Source organism: Ailuropoda melanoleuca, chromosome 3, assembly GCF_002007445.2.
Source record: "Ailuropoda melanoleuca isolate Jingjing chromosome 3, ASM200744v2, whole genome shotgun sequence".
NCBI lineage: Eukaryota > Metazoa > Chordata > Mammalia > Carnivora > Ursidae > Ailuropoda > Ailuropoda melanoleuca.
The window spans coordinates 38,260,786-38,277,586 of NC_048220.1; the positions used below are offsets into that span (position 1 = coordinate 38,260,786).

At 38.0% G+C, this 16,801-nt stretch overlaps 1 protein-coding gene across 2 annotated transcripts; it reads left to right on the forward strand.

Annotated features, from left to right (window-relative positions):
* The first annotated feature begins 1,969 nt into the window (after positions 1-1,969).
* On the forward strand, positions 1,970-10,194 carry GAPT (GRB2 binding adaptor protein, transmembrane). 2 transcript variants are annotated; one of them, XM_011223769.3, is made up of 3 exons: positions 1,975-2,051; positions 4,551-4,615; positions 5,036-10,194. In XM_011223769.3, exon 3 carries the CDS (start codon positions 5,047-5,049, stop codon positions 5,905-5,907), a length of 861 nt encoding a protein of 286 aa, XP_011222071.1. In that variant the 5' UTR covers positions 1,975-2,051; positions 4,551-4,615; positions 5,036-5,046; the 3' UTR covers positions 5,908-10,194. The 2 variants fall into 2 exon arrangements, with proteins under 2 accessions (XP_011222072.1, XP_011222071.1); XM_011223770.3 differs by lacking the exon at positions 4,551-4,615 and having other exon boundaries at positions 1,970-2,051.
* The last annotated feature ends 6,607 nt before the right edge of the window (positions 10,195-16,801 follow it).

Consider the following 16,801-nt stretch of genomic DNA (forward strand, 5'->3'; position numbering starts at 1 on the left):
GACAATTTACATATAGTGCACAAATCTTAAATGGAGAGCTTGATGAATGGTTACACATAACCACCACAAAGATCAAGATATAGAGCATTTCTGGCATCCAAGAAGGCTCCCTCATGCACCTTCCAGTCTATAGTAATCCCCATTTTTCTGACCTCTACCATCATGTGTTCACAGATAAGCTTTCCATGATTTGAGAATGAAACCTTACAGTTTGTACTCTTGCACATAGCTTTTTAAAGTCTATATTATGTTTGTGAGATCCATCTATGTTGTAATGTATCAGTATTTCGGATTTCTTATTGCTATATGTAATATCCAATTGCATGGCTTTATCATATTCTAATTACCCACTGAATTGTTGAGGGGTCTTTGGAATGTTTCTAGAGCTTTGAGATATTATGAATTAAAGCAGTTATAAACAGAAATGGCCTTCATTTCTGTTGAGTATATACCTAGGAGTGAAAATCTTGAGCCTTTTTTTCTCTCATTATCAGTTTTTGTTTGTTTGTTTGTTTGTTTGTTTTTAAGCCCTGGACCATAGTCTAACTTTTCTAAGTTGCTCAATGAACCATAACAATGTACCTCTCTATAGGCATGACTCGTATTCCAAGGGGGCGGATTTCTCAGCTTAAAATGGAACACCAGTAGGGTACTATCTTTCATGATTCATTCCTCACAGCACTTTATAACCTCCTTCACTCTGGGGTTTTTGCCTGGAACCCTTCTATTCTGCCTTGATTAACTCTTTTTTATTCCATGAGGCTTAGGTCAGGTCTTGTCTTCCCTGACCATTCTGAACTGCATGCCTCTTTTCCTTATTCCCACTGTCCTCTGTGTATAACTATGTCTTTCTTAGCCCTTACCTCCTTGATCTGAAATGATCTTGTGTGTACAGCAGCCTCTTTCAGGAGGCTTTAGGTGCTACAAGGGAGATTGTTCATTATTGTATCCCCACTGCTTAGCACAATGCCTGGCAGAATGTCCCTGCCCAATCTGTATTGACAACCTTGTTCTTCTAACGTCTGGTTGGCGTTTCAGTAATGAAATCTTCTTTTAAATCACTTGATTCAAAGGAAATCCCGGGGGTTGAAAAAGTTCCAATACAATTTAAAAGGCAAACTTTCCATTGCTTTATGATCTCATCTTTTTAATTCAGCCTTTTCTAAGTTTTTACTCCATGGATTTGGTCTTTGAGAAATGCTGTTGAGTAAGGGTTCTATGTTGGAAACCTCTTATTCACCCAAGTGAGACAGCCAAGTGCAGTGGTTTAGCTCACAGGTGCTGGAGGCACACTGCTGGGCTACACTGGGCGGGGGATTATGTTACCCTTCTACTTGCATTTCCTCCCCTGTAACAGGATGAATTGCAGCCCTACCCCACAGGTTGTTGTGAGGGTGTACCGAGTAGTACACAAAGCGTTTAGAAGACCTAGTGAGTGCCCAGACTGTTATTAAACAAAGTGAAACCGTTTTTCTTTCTGCCTACTAGAAGATCACAGAAAGGTCACAAGTCAAGCGGAATATACTTTGTAAGATTACTGTCTTATCAACTTAAAGGAATATTAACAAACCAAAATTGGGACACCGGTTTGACAAGTGGAAACGTAACCTATGGGACTGGTACATAGTATTTGAAATGAAGACTGTTTTAGCAATCCTTCGAGCAAAGAAATAAACAAGACCTCCACGTAACTACATTTCCAAATGTTTCTTCTTAAAACATTTTAAGTGCAAGTGAAATGGGTTTTACTGATTCTGAAGTGAGGACTGCAAATATTCTGCAAATAAAAAAGCATCTGGGCTCCATGCATCGTTTTCTGATACAGTTGGAGAATTATTGATAAGGATGAAGGGCTGGACTTCCTTTTTCAAAACTCATGCCATGTGTCTTAATTCTGGTACATCTGATAAGAACTTCCTCTACAACCAGGAAACTTTGCAAGTATGAAATGATCTGAAAGGAGGGGGTAAAGAAGAGGAACACTAAAAAGAGGAACACTGAAGCAGGTTTAACCAAAGGAATAGAGGAGAGTTTGGCTCAACGGTTTCAAGGTAAGTGTTGGCTAATGAAAAACTGTAAGGAACAAGTTCATTTTAAATTATGACTTTTTTATGTTACCAGACATAGTTTTTAGGTGGCCTTCGGTGGCAATAGGGGGAAAAATCAGTTTACAAACTGAGGGTGATGTAAATCTGTCTTTACCAGTATATATGCTTACACGTTAAGATTAGGCTTTGCTATTGTCTTGTTTCCAAACAGAAGGGCAGTATTCTGTCTTTGTAGATTCCAGAAGTCTATCAATCATTTGTGATTTTAAAACAAATGAATAATTGCAGTATTCTGTCTTTGTAGATTCCAGAAGTCTATCAATCATTTGTGATTTTAAAACAAATGAATAATTGTTAGGTAGTGTGTTGGAACTGTTTCCCAAAACAGGAACAGCCTTCTTGCAGATTGGGCAAAGTGAGACTTGTTGGGGTGTTAAGCCAGCTTTGAAGGGCTCTTGTTTAACATATGGTTTTCATTCTAGTAGGTCTTTCCATTTTACCTGTCAGAGTTTTTGCTATTAAGTTGTTTTAGAGCAAAGAAAAAGATGCATTCTTCTCTCCTAAGAAGTCTTCTCGTATTTATCTCAGTAAGCACTTCTATGACAGTTTTACTATTTGGAATGTTCTGGATTGTCTACATAGAACAATATAGATGGTGAAAATAAATTCTCGTCTTGGAAATTGGGAGGGCAATTTATTACCTTATCCTCAGCAATAGTCAACCTTCCCCACTTTTGTTGCAAGCCTAGAATTTTAAAAAGGTGATTCATTTTAATCTATATTTGAAATTCAGTTCAAAATGCTACCAAATTTTTACTTAAATTGGTAATCACTTATACCATAAATTATCTTACTTACCATCAGTTCTTATCTCTTTTAGAAAGGAAATGAGGTCCTAATGGTTCACTAAAGTCATTTGCCAAATATTTGCGTTTGGACACAGCATTGTGTCTGGTCTTTACAAAGGAAGGAACCTAAAAAGGTTCCAAAGAGATTAATAGATGTCTAGATCTGGCATGTCTGTCCATACAGTTTTTTCAAATAAATTTTGTAAAAGTTAACTGTATTTCATATGTCATTAGGTGTTTTGGGTGAAATGCCAAACTGAAACTTTTCACATTGATGTATTCCAACCTTGAAGAAATTTAAAAACATTTGGTATCATGTGTTATCCAAATGCTGTTTGCTCCATTCACTAACAAATATTCAAGAAAGTAACTCTTCTGTGTCTGCACTGGTTTTTGGTAATATAAAGATAAATAAGAACTCCATTCCTCGAGAAGCTGAGAGCAAATCAAGCTATAAATTTTAGCAATAGATATTCTTGATAGCCATTTATAGAATTTTGGTTAAGAATAGTATTTTGGGGTAAATTTTACTTGAATCTTGATTCAGTCACTTTTTAGTTATTCAAGAAGTTAAATTCTTTAATCCTCTCCTTACTCTTCTGTAAAATAGACATAACAGTAGTATCTGATTCATATGGCATTTGTAGGATCAACTGAGATAATCCATGTAAAAGCGTTTAGAAGCTGATCCAAAATAAGCTCTTAACTAAATATTATGGTGACATTCAATAGATGTTGATCATCTCACAAGCACTATTAACAATATTAGATGACTATAGTTCACAACACTGTATTGTATATGTGAAGGTTGCTAAGAGAGTAGGTCTTAAAAGTTATTATGAGAAGAAAAAAATTGTACCTATGTGAGGTGATGGTCATCAACTAAATTTGGTGTGGCCATTGTTTCACAATATGTATTCATGTTGTATTTCACATATGTATTCATATGTCAGATCATCATGCTGTATACCTTGAACCGATACAATGTTGTATATCGATTATATATCTCAATAAAATTAGAAATAGCAACAATAGTGAAAATGGTATTAGATGTAACTATTTCTGTGTCTAGGCTGAAAACATACAGTAATAATGTTTTGTTGATCAAATCATAATACAACACTCAGTCTGGTTGAATAGTTTTCATTTCTCTCCTCTTTGCCCTTTTTAAAGCCTTGGCAGAAAACATTCTGAAATTATCTTAATTGAAAAGTTGTTTGCTGGAAGTTGTGAGAACACTAGTGATAGAAAGCCTTTCAAAGTTCGTTTTAGATATTTTGTGTTAGGTCAAAGAGCTCTTTTCTTCTTTTAAATATAAACTATACCCTTTAGGGGTGCCTGGGTGGCTCAGTTGGTTAAGCATCTGTCTTCAGCTCAGGTCATGATCCCAGGGTCCTGGAAATGAGCTTTGCATCAGGCTGCCTGCTCAGTGGGGAGTCTGCTTCTCCCTCTCCTCCTCGTCCCCACTTGTTTTCTCTCTCACTATCTCTCTCTCTAATAGATGAATAAATTCTTAAAACAAAACATCTATACCCTTTAGAAGACATATCTTAAGTTTTAAACAACTTAAGCAATTAGATGCTGAGCTTTGGAGTCATTTGTTTCTTGACTCCCTTATTTAATAAATATCAGTTGAATTTCTTTTCTGCACTAGGTACTATGCTATTCTCTCGGAATATACAGATGAAAAGACCTGATCCCTGCCCACCATTTAACCAGGTAGGAAGACACACAATTTCCTATACCTCAGACTGTCATGCTATAATAGAGAATTGACTCATTAATAGGGGAATGCAGAACAAGGAATGATTAAGGAAAAGGCCTCACGGAGGAGGTGATAAATAATGGAAATTATTGCACAGGTGTACCTTGTCCCTTCCTCTTATTGCATTGAAAACATTGTCTTTCACTTGAAAATTACTAGCTTTATTGCCAAAAGCCATGCTGAAATCTAATTGATAAAACCACTCAGGCTTGAGCAGGTAGAAGTTCTCTTTTTCTCTTCTCACAACAGCTAGTACTATATTCTCTTTTGAGGCAGGAACTAACTAAATGATAGTGCTTAATGTATTGGGAGATATTGACAGATTTTTCTGTTATGCTACATAATATGCAATTAATTTGTTTTTTAATTTATAGGAGGTGTCTGGATGGCAGATCATTCAACCTTCTCTTTCTTGAGTTTTCTGCTCTGCCATTATCTTCCACTCATTACTGCTTCATTTTGTGATTCATTGATAGAAAGTGAAGTGGAGTCGATTAAAATCCCTCCCGACACGGTACAATTATACACTAAGGATTGTAATGTAAGAAGCATCCCATACAATGAAAAGGATCGTCCAAGGCTAAGTTTATTCAATCTCTCCTCTAATTGTATCAGGACTTTGCCAAATGACGTTCTTCCACGTCTGGAAAAGAAATGCCTAAAAGATCTCCCAGAATTACTTATTAACTATACCCTAAAAGGAATTACATTTGTCTGCACCTGTGAATTCATTAAGGGCTCCCCCATACCACTAAACAACACTGCTTGTGCAGAAATGTTGAAAAGCTGTGGAAATACATCCGTGGCCACTTCTATAGGAATTTCCCTTCTTTTCCTCTTGTTGATCTGTGGAATTGGGTGTGTTTGGCGCTGGAAACACTGGAACCCCATGCAATTTACCTTACCAAGGGTCTTGCAAAGGAGAAGCAGCAGGAAAAAAGATTATACTAAGACACTCTCAAGTCTCCTCGCTATCAGCTCAAGGAATAAAATCTCAGTGCAGAACCAAGACTGCAGAACTTCTGGGAGAGGGACTAACACACATGACAACTATGAAAACGTGGAACGTGGTGCCCCCAAACCTAAAGAAGAAACCGACAAAGAACTATATGAGAACATTCGCCAGACCAGTTTCGAGGAGCATATCTATGGAAATGAGATGTCATCTCAATATTATAACTTCCAGAAGCCTAGTACTTCTGAGGTCCCTCAAGATGAAGACATATATATTCTTCCAGATTCATAATGGCTTTTGAAAATACTGGGTTTAGTTATTAGAGGATAAATATTCACTGGGACTTTTATTTTACTGATGTCATTGTTAATCACGTTCTTCAGATGAAACTCAATGATCTTTTCTCTGTCTCCACCCTTCTGAACCTTCTCTTTGTGAAACACTGCAGGTTAAATCCTCTTCACTCACCTTTCCCTAGATTAATTCTGCATTATGTTGTATTGATTCTTCCTTCTAAATGTTACCTGTTACCTTTTTCTCTTATTTCTATCGCTGCCGTCTTTTTCTGGCTCCAGACTGTGTCAGTCTTCTAACTTGTCTTACCGGCTCCAGTTTCTACACGTTCAGTCCGTTCCCATGATGCTGCCAAATTTATCTTCAGAAAATATTCCCAATGCCACACCACTCCTTTGCTTACAATCTCTTAATGGCTCCTCTTTGCAGAAGACATACTACTTAAAATTCTAACTCCAGAACTTAGGATTTTCCACAGTTGCACACTTTTCCAGTGACTTCTACTAATTTCTCATGTCTCTGCTTTCATCAGAATCACCTGAAAACAGGCCAGACTCATCCCTTCTCCTTGGCTTTGCTTGTCTGCCCCCTTTCATGCCTGCCTTAGACGGCAACTTCTTCCACAAGTCTGAATTATTCCAAACCTACCTTTACCTTTTCCTTTTCTGATCTCCTGTAGATTTTGCTGCCTTTTAATTCTCTGGGTATTTAAACATATGAATGTTTTCTATGACATTTTACGATTTATTGTTATATGAGAATGTCTTAAATTCCTTGCTAAATAACAAGGAAGTGCCTCATCTTCGTATTTTAGCTCCACTGCCTAGACCATCCTATGAGGCATTTGGTGTTGTTCAATTGACAAGAAATTAATTTGTACCTTTTTCTCACTAGCTTTGAGAAAAATCTAATGAATTCATCCATTCAAGAAATATTTTTGGAGTACCTTCTATCTCCTTTTACTCTGCACATGGCTGGAGTAAAACAGTAAAAAGAAAGGCATAGGTCCTGAACGCATATTGTCTAGCAGGGAAGAAAAGACAATAAATAAACAAATACTGTGCTGCTTCTTAAGCTATGATATCTTACTCCTGAACTCAGCCTTTTATGTGCTGCTCTGAATTGCTCAGGCTGAGGCTCTGCAAAGCACATTTTTCCTTTGCCGAGTGGGTCCCTATTAGGCTCTGTTCATAGGGTGCAGCGTGGAAGATGGGTAGATGAGAGGAACCAAATGGGACTTGCTCTTTCTTGCTCTCCTTGTTTTCCCAGCCATGCATTTTACTCCAGCATCACCAATTATTTGCAGTTTCTAGTTTTTTCCATCATTCCCAGAAAAGGCTTGAGTGCGCCCTGTCAGAGGTGCCAGCACCAGCCAGGTGACACCCTTCCCTTAGAATCTGAGAAGCAGCTCCGCAGAGCCTCCTCCAAGCTCCTGAGGTACGGATGGAAACAAATGGGACTGTCAGAGCTCCAGACGCAGCCCCGGCGCGGGGCCATCTCCTGGACTCACTGTCTTTGTGGCATCTCCGGGTCCTCTTTCATCTTCTCAAACAAGACCTTTTTGCTAATTCTCTGTATTAAACTCTCCCTGTTCAAACAAACTGGTATGGTTTCTATTTCCCCGGGTGGACCCCAATGTACAAATAGAAAAGGTGGAGTAGTGCTTTGAAGAAAAATAAATAAAAAATCTGTTTTTGAGAGCATGGGGGTTAGGTAGGGAAGAATTTTAGTAGGATGATCAAAAGAGGCTTCTCTGAGGACACACTTAAGCTGGGCCTTGAGGATGAAAGGAGTTAACCGGGCAAATTCTAGATGGGGTGGGATGGCACCAGCATATGAAAAGCTTTGGCATTTGGTTAAGACTGGGGTGGCTGCAGTGCAGATAAAGCCATTGACAGTGCCGCCCTAGTCTTTGGAGGAAGGGCCACAGGGCTTACTGATAGACTCACTTTGTGTGTTCTGTAGGGGAGTGTTAAGATTGAGGGGTTGTGGGAAACAGAGAAATCTAGAAGAACCATTTTATTTCTAGCTGGAGCATCAGGGGCAATTTAAAGTATTTCAATGAAATGAGCAAGACTTAGAGAGGAAACAGCTTTGGAGGCTGTGTCAGGAATGACTTGGGCTGCCAGTAACAGAAAACATGACTACTTTGGCTTAGACACATACACTTTCATTCATTTCAAATAACGTTGACATGAAGTGAGGCATTTGAGGGCTAGCGAACTAGTCTAACGGTACCATCAGAGATCCATGTTCTTTCTCTTTCCTCTCTGCCATCCTTAGTGCTGTAACTTTCATCCTCATTTGTATTACTTCATGATCATCCAGTGCTTTTGGAACCTGCAAGCCTCGTATCTCTGTTCCAGGCCTCAAGAAGGATGAAAGGAAAAGACAACATCAGGAGATATCTATTTATATGTTATTGGCCAGAATTGTGTTACACGGATGCATGGAAACCACCAGGTATTGGAGTGGATGGGAAGCTGAATTGTGACCTTTGATGGCCTCATAGGAAAGGAGGCAAGGGAAAAAGTTGTAAATAGAAGTTAGGTCAGTAACCTACTACCAAAGGGGCAAAATCAATTTTGGACATGTTTATTCTGACGTGTCCTGAGACCCAAGTAGAAATATCCAGTTTGCAGTGGTACATACACATTTGGATTTTGGAGGAGAGCTCCTAACTGGATATGTGCTATTGAGAGCTGTAAGCATGTAGATGGTATCTACAGGAGCAGGGATTTATGGGATCACATGGAGCAAAGAGTAGAGAACCAAGAAAAAAGGAGAGGAATCCAAAGTTCCCCTCAGACTGCAATATTTCAGAGATAGATCAGTGAGGAGAATCTAGCAAATGAGCCTGAGAATGAATGGCCAGTGGGGAGTGCCATGAATTCTTATGGAATGGTGGTTGATATTGTGAAATAGACGATATATTGACCCATACATTATAGTTCACTTTCTAGAGATAGGATGAGTATTTGATACTTGTTTATTCTTTTTGGCCAAAAAAGATAGTAAAAATCTATGTAGAGGAAGTATTTAGTCCATGATCTTTTACCCAGTTCCCATTTTGACTTGTTTTTTGAATTAATTGTAAGTTCTTTATCAGCTGAAAATCGCTTCCTCCTTTCCTTCCTAGCACTTCTCGATGGGGGTGGGCAAAGAGGAATAAAGGAGATTGTCATTCACCTTCTCTTTTTACTCTACATACTCTCCATTCTTCATCCTTTCTCCAGTTTTGATTCCTTGTACTCTTCCTCCTTCTCTCATTTCCCACTCCCCCCTCACTTCTCCACAACCCCCTTCTTTGCTCTCCCTCTCTCTGTCTCCTTCAAATTTTTATCTGCTCCTTGCATCCTTCATTCCAATATTTCTCTGCCTTCTTGAAATCCAAAAAGTACAAATGTTCTTGAGAGGTAAAGATAATAAAATCTCTCTGCATCTACTGAGAGCAGCAGTTTGTATTTGTGTTATATTAGCAACAAAAGTGACCACTTGTACCACAATTAAAAGAGGAAGAATGTCAGGGATGCGAGAAGGGAGACAGGAATATCAAATATAATGCGTGTAGCTTTGCTGCGTACTCCTGGAAATGTAGGCATGTTCACATCCTGTGACCTATAGCTAATCTCTGTATGACTCCGTCGCCAACATCCAGCAACAGCGAGCACCTGGCTTCTTCAGCTTGCTCAGCCTTCAGCTCGAAACATTTCACTGCACATACTTGATGAGTTTTCACCAATGAGTGGCAAGCTGTTGAACAATATTAACATGATATTTTGACTTACGTTTTACTTTTGCTGCTTGGCGAACAATAAATATGTCAGAGAATCAGCTTGGCTACTTTTGTTACTGTTAAGACAAGAGGACCTCAGACCAGAACAAGGGAAAAAAAGAGACACTGCTTCTATTTTTGAAGGTCTAAGAGTCATTGACCATAGTTAAGGTATTGTGTACTAGATTATAATCATCATCTGCTTTCTCTGCTTTGGAGTCAAGAATAGGAAGCTTCCAGGTAGAAGGAGGCTCCTTAAAGACATCAGAAGACTGTTGTTTGGATTTGAAGAATACTATTTGAGGAAACTAAGCTCTACTGGTCTGAAGAAGTGCGGGAAATACAGTCATTTAATTGAGTGTTGGCATCAGAGTGGTGCTCACCTTATAGAATTCTCTGGAAGAATTTGTATAGAATTGGTATTTCTTAAGTGTTTGCATCGGTGAGGCTCTGTGAGCCTGGAATTTTCTTTATGAGGAGATTTAAAAATATAAATTCAATTTCTTTGAGATAGGAGTATTAAGTTGTCTATTCTTTTTTTTTTTTTTTTTAAAGATTTTATTTATTTATGTGACAGAGAGACAGCCAGCGAGAGAGGGAACACAGCAGGGGAGTGAGAGAGGAAGAAGCAGGCTCCCAGCAGAGAAGCCTGATATGGGGCCTCGATCCCACAACGCCGGGATCACGCCCTGAGCCGAAGGCAGACGCTTAACGACTGCGCTACCCAGGCGCCCCTAAGTTGTCTATTCTTGAATGAACTCTGATAGTTAATCTTTCAGGACATTTGTCCATTTTTCCTAAGTTGTTGAATTTATTAGTGTAAAATTATTCATAACATTCCCTTATCATCTTTTTAATATCTGTATGTAATAATATCATCTCTCTCGTTCTTGATGTTGGTAATTTGTGTCTTCTCTCTTTTCAAGTGGTTTTACTGATTTTCTTTATTGGTTGTAGGTTTTCTATTTCCTTGATTGCTTCTCTTAATTATATTTTTTCTGCTTAATTAGCTTCAATTAGCTCATCTCTTTCTAGTTTCTCAAAGTGGAAGCTGATGTCATTAGTTTGAGTTCTTTCTTCTTTGTATTTGTTAGGGCCATACATTTTTCTGTTAGTACCGCTTTAACTGTATTTCATACATTTTGATCTGTTTTTATTTCTATTCAGTACAAAATACTTTCTAACTTCCCTTTTTATTATTTTGAACTTTGCGTTATTTAGAAGCTCGTTATTTAACTTAGAAATGTTTGAGAATTTTCCAAGTACTTTCCTTACTGATTTATAATTTAAATTCACTGTGGTCAGAGAACATATTTTATATGATTTGAATTCTTTTAGATTTGAAATTTGTTCTGTGGACTGAAATAGGGTTTATCTGGGTAACTGTTTCATGTGAACTTGAAGAAAATGTGTATTCTGCTATTGGGCATAGTATGCTATAAGTGGCATTTAGTTCCAGTTAGTTCAAGGTGGTTGACAATATGGTTCAAGTCCTTTATATTATTTTTTTATTGAAACACAATTTACATACCTCAGATTTTATCTTTTTAAAGCATACAATTTAGTGGTTCTTAGTATATTCACAAAGCTGTGTAAATTTCATAACTGTCTAATTCCAGAATATTTTCATCATCCACAAAAGAGGTTCCCTGGGCAGTCACTCTCCATATTCCTTTCTTCGTTCCCTGATGTCTTGGTTCAGTCTGCTGTTAACAAAAAAATATAATTAAAAAAAATAGAGTTCATTTCTCCCAGTTCTGGAGTCTGGGAGGTCCCAAGATCAAGGTGTCAGTAGATTCAGTGTTTGGTGAGAGCTCACTTCCTTGTTCTTAGATCGCCATGTTCTCATTGTGTGCTTCCATGGTGGCAGGTGGAGGGAGTTCTCTGAGATCTCTTTCATAAAGGCACTAATACTATCTATGACCTAACTGCCTCCCCAAGTGCTACTTCCAAATACCATCACATTAGGTATTAGGTTTTGACATTTGAATTGTGGGGAAACAAATATTCAGTCATAGCACCTGGCAACCACTACTCTACTTTCTTTCTCTATATATTTGACTACTCTGGATATTTCATATAAATAGAATCATATAATATGTGGCCTTTCCATGACAGACTTCTTTCACTTGGCATAACATTTTAGCACATACCAGTATTTCATTCCTCTTTATGGTTGAATAATACTACCTTGTATAAATATGTTACATTTTGTTTATCCAGTCTTAAATTGTTGGGCATTTGAGTTAATGCCTCTGTGTTCTTGCTGGGTTTTCTGTCATTTGTTCTATTACTAAGAGATGACTGTTGAATTTTCTGACTGTATTTATGGATTTTGCCTGTTTCTCCTTACAATTTTGTCTTTTTTTTTTTTTTGGCTTTGTCTGATATATTTTAAAGTTCTGTTATTAGGTAAAGAAACATTAAGTATTATTATGTCTTCTTAATTATTTGACCCCTTTATCATTATCAAATCATGGTCCTTATTCCTGGCAATAATCTTTACTCTGAAATATCCTTTGTCTGATATTAGTATAGCCATTTCAGCTTTCTTTTAATTAGTTGTAGCATGAGATATCTTTTCCACCCATTTACTTTTAACCTATTTGTGCCTTTATATTGATAAGAGATTTCTTGTAGGCAGCATATAGTTAGGTCTTGCTTTCTTATCCAGTCTGACAATCTCTGCTTTCATTTGGGGTATTCATACCACTTACATTTAATGTGATTATTAATATGGCTTTAAATATGACATCTTGCAGTTTACTTTCTATTTTTTTCCATATGTTCCTTGTTTTCCTTTTTCTTCTTATTCTTCCTTCTTTTGGGATAATTGGGTTTTTATTTGTTTAAGAATATTTTTTTCGTCAGAGACAGAGAGAGTGCGCGTACACACACAAACAGGGGGAGTGGCAGGCAGAGGGAGAGGCAGGCTCCCTGCTGAGCAGGGGGCTTGATGCGGGACTCTATCCAAGGATCCTGGGATCATGACCTGAGCCAAAGGCAGATGCTTAACTGACTGAGCCACCCAGGCATCTGGGAATAATTCGGTTTTTAAAATGATTTAATTTTATTCCCTTGTTGACTTCTTAGCTCTAACCCTGTGGGGATTTTAGTGGTTGCGTTTGAATTTATATTATACATCTTTAACTGTCATAGTCCACATTCAGATTATATATCACTTCCTGTATAGTATAAGAACCTTACAAAAGTAAACTTCCATTGTTCTCCTCTAAGCCTGTGTGCTATATTTCTCATACATTTTACCTTTACATATGTTATGAACTCACAGTACATTGATCTTATTTTTGTTTAAGCAGTCAGTTGTCTTTTAAAGAAATTTAAATGATAATAGTCTTTTCTGTTTACCCACCTAGTTATCACTGTAGTTACCATTGCCAGTGTTCTTCATTCATTCTTCTAGATCCATCTTTCCATATGATATCATTTTACTTCTGCTGGAAGGACTTTTAGCAATTCCTATAGTGAAAGGTTGCTGTTGCTGAATTCTTTCATCTTTATATATCTGAAATATTTTTTATTTCATCTCGTTTTTGAAATATGTTTTTGTTGGGTATAGAATCCTAGGTTGATGGTAAAGATAATGTTCCACAGTCTTCTGGACTGTATTTTTGTCTAACAAGAAGTTCAGTTTTATTCTTATCACTGATCTTCTGTATGTAATTTTTTTTTTTCTTCTGGCTGCTTCTAAGATTTTTCTCTTCATCAGCGTTTTTCAGAAATTCTATTACCACGCACTTTGGTATGGTCTTTCTCGATATTTTTGTGCTTGGTGTTTTTAAAGCTTCTTAAATTTATGGTTTTATAGTTTTCATCAAATTTACAAATTTGTCTATTTCTATTGTTTTTCTATCCCTACCCCCTTTCTCTCCACTGGAAAATCCAATATGTGTGTATTGGCTTTTTTTGGTAGACTGAGAATGAAATGAGAGCAGAATATTCTGGTTAGAGGGTTTGACAGATTGTTAGAAAGTAAGGATTGCAGCTCAGAAGAGAGATCAGGGATGAAATATACATTTGGAATATATCTGCAAAGAGGTGGTAGTTGAAGCTTTAAGAGTTTTTGATTCTTCTGTATGATAATGATATAAAAAGTAGACAGAAGTGATCTGCCCTTATATCCTGGTTGTGTGCAGATGATTGACTACTAGTAAAAACATCAGTAATCACACATACCCTCATCATGGAAATGCATTTATGTAATCACTAGCCTCTTTGCCAGTCCTCAAACCTGCTTAATTTGGAGACATTACATTCTCTCATTCTTGGCTGCTTTTCCCCCAGATACTCACTTTGTGAACATCTCATTTCATTTAGTTCTCTGATCAAACAGCACCTACTCCGAGCTGACATACCAGTCTGAGGCAGCCTGTGCTATTACTCTCTGAGTCTTTTTAACCCTGCTTTAGTTTCTGTCATAGCACTTTTCACTACCTGATCAGTGATAGTGTCTGATTTTAATCTCCTCTCTCTACCTAGAATGTAAGATCCGTGAAAGCAGAAACATTCTTGTCTTACTTCCTGCTTGATCACCAGTACGATATGCTTAATTATATGTGCTGATCAAATTCATAAGTTTTTTTTCTTTAAGACTAACACTTGTGGTGGAATTACTGAAATATTTTGGAAAATAACATTATGGGAAGAGTTACATATATTACTTTGGGCATTACTAACATGCACGAATATATTAGGAAAGATTTTTATGTAAATTAAATGCCGTAAGACTTCTTTGGCATTTAATACAAGCAGACTTTGTCCCTGTGATCCCCAGTCATTGGAGTCAGGTGGTACCACATCAGATAGAATGAGAACAGAAAAGACCCAGTGCTTCGGCCCCTGGGAAGATCAGAACATTGGGCCTCATGAAGCAGAGGGAAAAGAAAGAAATCAAGATGGGGGAGATGATTCCTGTTTCCACATTTTTAACCACTATTCTACGCCACAATAAGTAGGTGGTTTGTAAAATTCAGAGGGTAGTAAGTCCAGTATCCCCTTTTTAGTGCCTACCTTATGTGATCACTTTTGCAGTGTGGTATTCTTGCTCCCTCTTATTTTCTTGCACTCCTTTAAGAGCTCCTTTTCTCTCGTATACTCATTCAGTGTGGTGGTTCTCCATGATGCTTTCCTTGGCTCCCAGCATCTTTACCTAACACTTTCTCTAGGTGATGTAGATGTTTTGTATATGAACTCTCTTGCCCTCATGTCTTTTGGAAGCATTTGACCCACATAGCTCACCATCACCATCTAATACTTATCTATATGATGTCCTTTAGACATCTGAAATTTGGCATGGGCCAAACTGATGGATTGGGGTCAGGGTTTGGTCATAACTCAGAAACAGAGACATAGTTAATGGTGGGAAAAAAGAAGGCTCGGACGTGAAGGGAGGGTGTCCATTGCACAGGCTGCTTGCTAATAATTTCAAAAACTGATAGTTCAAAATGTCCCAGTGTCAAAAACATTAGCCTCAAAATATCATCGTATCAGTATACCATGTACTGAATAGGTGTTTCCTCAATGCCTGGCTCAAATCCTCAGTTACTGAGGTCTGGTGGTGTAACATTCAGAAAACAGTGTGTCTTTCCTTTTCTTTTCCTGACTTTTAAGTGATCGGCTCTGAAACATAACAGTGTGTGTGTAGCAGCAAGAAGGGGTCCCGGCCTGCTAGGCTTCATGCTAATGGACTGGTCTGATTACTACAGGTTTTGTGGCTCAGTAGTGCTATTATTTCATTTACTCCCACAGTTTTGTTTGTTATATTTTTTTAGGTCTTCTTAGGATAACTACATTGAGCTGGACCTAAAAATCAGTGTTTAATGGACTAGATCATGAAAAAAACAAAAACAAAAAAACCTCACAGACCAGGTATTTGTCCATGTGGAGTGAATGAATATCTACTGACATCCACGTGAAAGATAGGAAGATTGCCAATATATATTGACTAAAAGGACCTTCTGGTAGATGTTTACAGTTGTATAGAAAGGAAGTTGCAGAACATCAAGGTCATGAAATTGATAACAAGTAACTTTAATGATCTTAGTAGAGTCAAATGATTTCAGGCATGTAACAAATATTTATCAAGTGTCTAGGATGTATCAAATACCGAGAGCCTAGGAATTCAGCAGTGGGGTTGGTGAAGGGAGGAGTAGGGGCAAACTCCATCTGTGCATTCACTGGGCTTGCACTTGCACAGTACGTATGGTGAGACTGGTGCAAGAAGGGAGCATGCTAGGGATAATGAAAGACTAACTAGGCTTGGGATTAAGGAAGCTTCCTTCCTAAACTAAGACCTAAAGGACAATCAGGGGATAGCCAGGCAGAGTGCCTGGGTGGCACAGTCAGTTAAGTGTCTGATTCTTGGTTTGGGCTCAGCTCTTGATCTCAGGGCCCTGATCTCAGGGTTGTGGGATTGAGCCTCGCATAAGTCTCTGTGCTCAGAGTGGATTCTGCTTGCGATTCTCTCTCCCCTCTCCCTCTGACACTCCCCCTGCTCTCTCTCTCTCTCTCTCAAATAAATAAATCTTAAAAAAATAAAAGGAGATAACCAGGCAAAGAGGCTGAGGGAATGATGTTGCAAAGAGGGGACCACATGTATGAGGACCTGGAGGATAGGGTATGTTCAAGGACCCGAAAGAAGACGAATACTGCTTAAGTCTAAGTGTAAATGGGGAAGGGCAAGAGGAAGTTAGTACCTGTGAGCAAAGGTCAGATGATACAGGGCTTTGTATGACAAGTTGAGGAGTTTGGACCTTATCCTAACAAAGAAGATATCCACAATATCAGAATACCATCTTGAAAGGCAGAAATGACACTGATTTTTCCCCAAACCAGAGGCTAATGCAAGAATTTCCCAGCTGCAGCAGAATATGGGAAGCACGATTCTGAGGTTCAGGATATAGGAGTTGATTTCAAGAAGCACATGTCTGTGAGTTACAAAATTAGCAGCGCTCTCCAGTGTTTTATTAAGGCTCCCATAGCTTTTAATTTAAATTCAGCTCCTGTAGCTTTGCATTTTGTGATTCTCCCAATAGAAAAGGGAATTAAGCAAACGAGAGAGGCTCAAACAAAAGGAAGCACAGAAGATGGTAAATT

Coding starts and splice junctions, on each gene's coding strand:
- GAPT (XM_011223770.3), top strand. CDS start 5,047: ATGGCAGATCATTCAACCTTCTCTTTCTTGAGTTTTCTGCTCTGCCAT.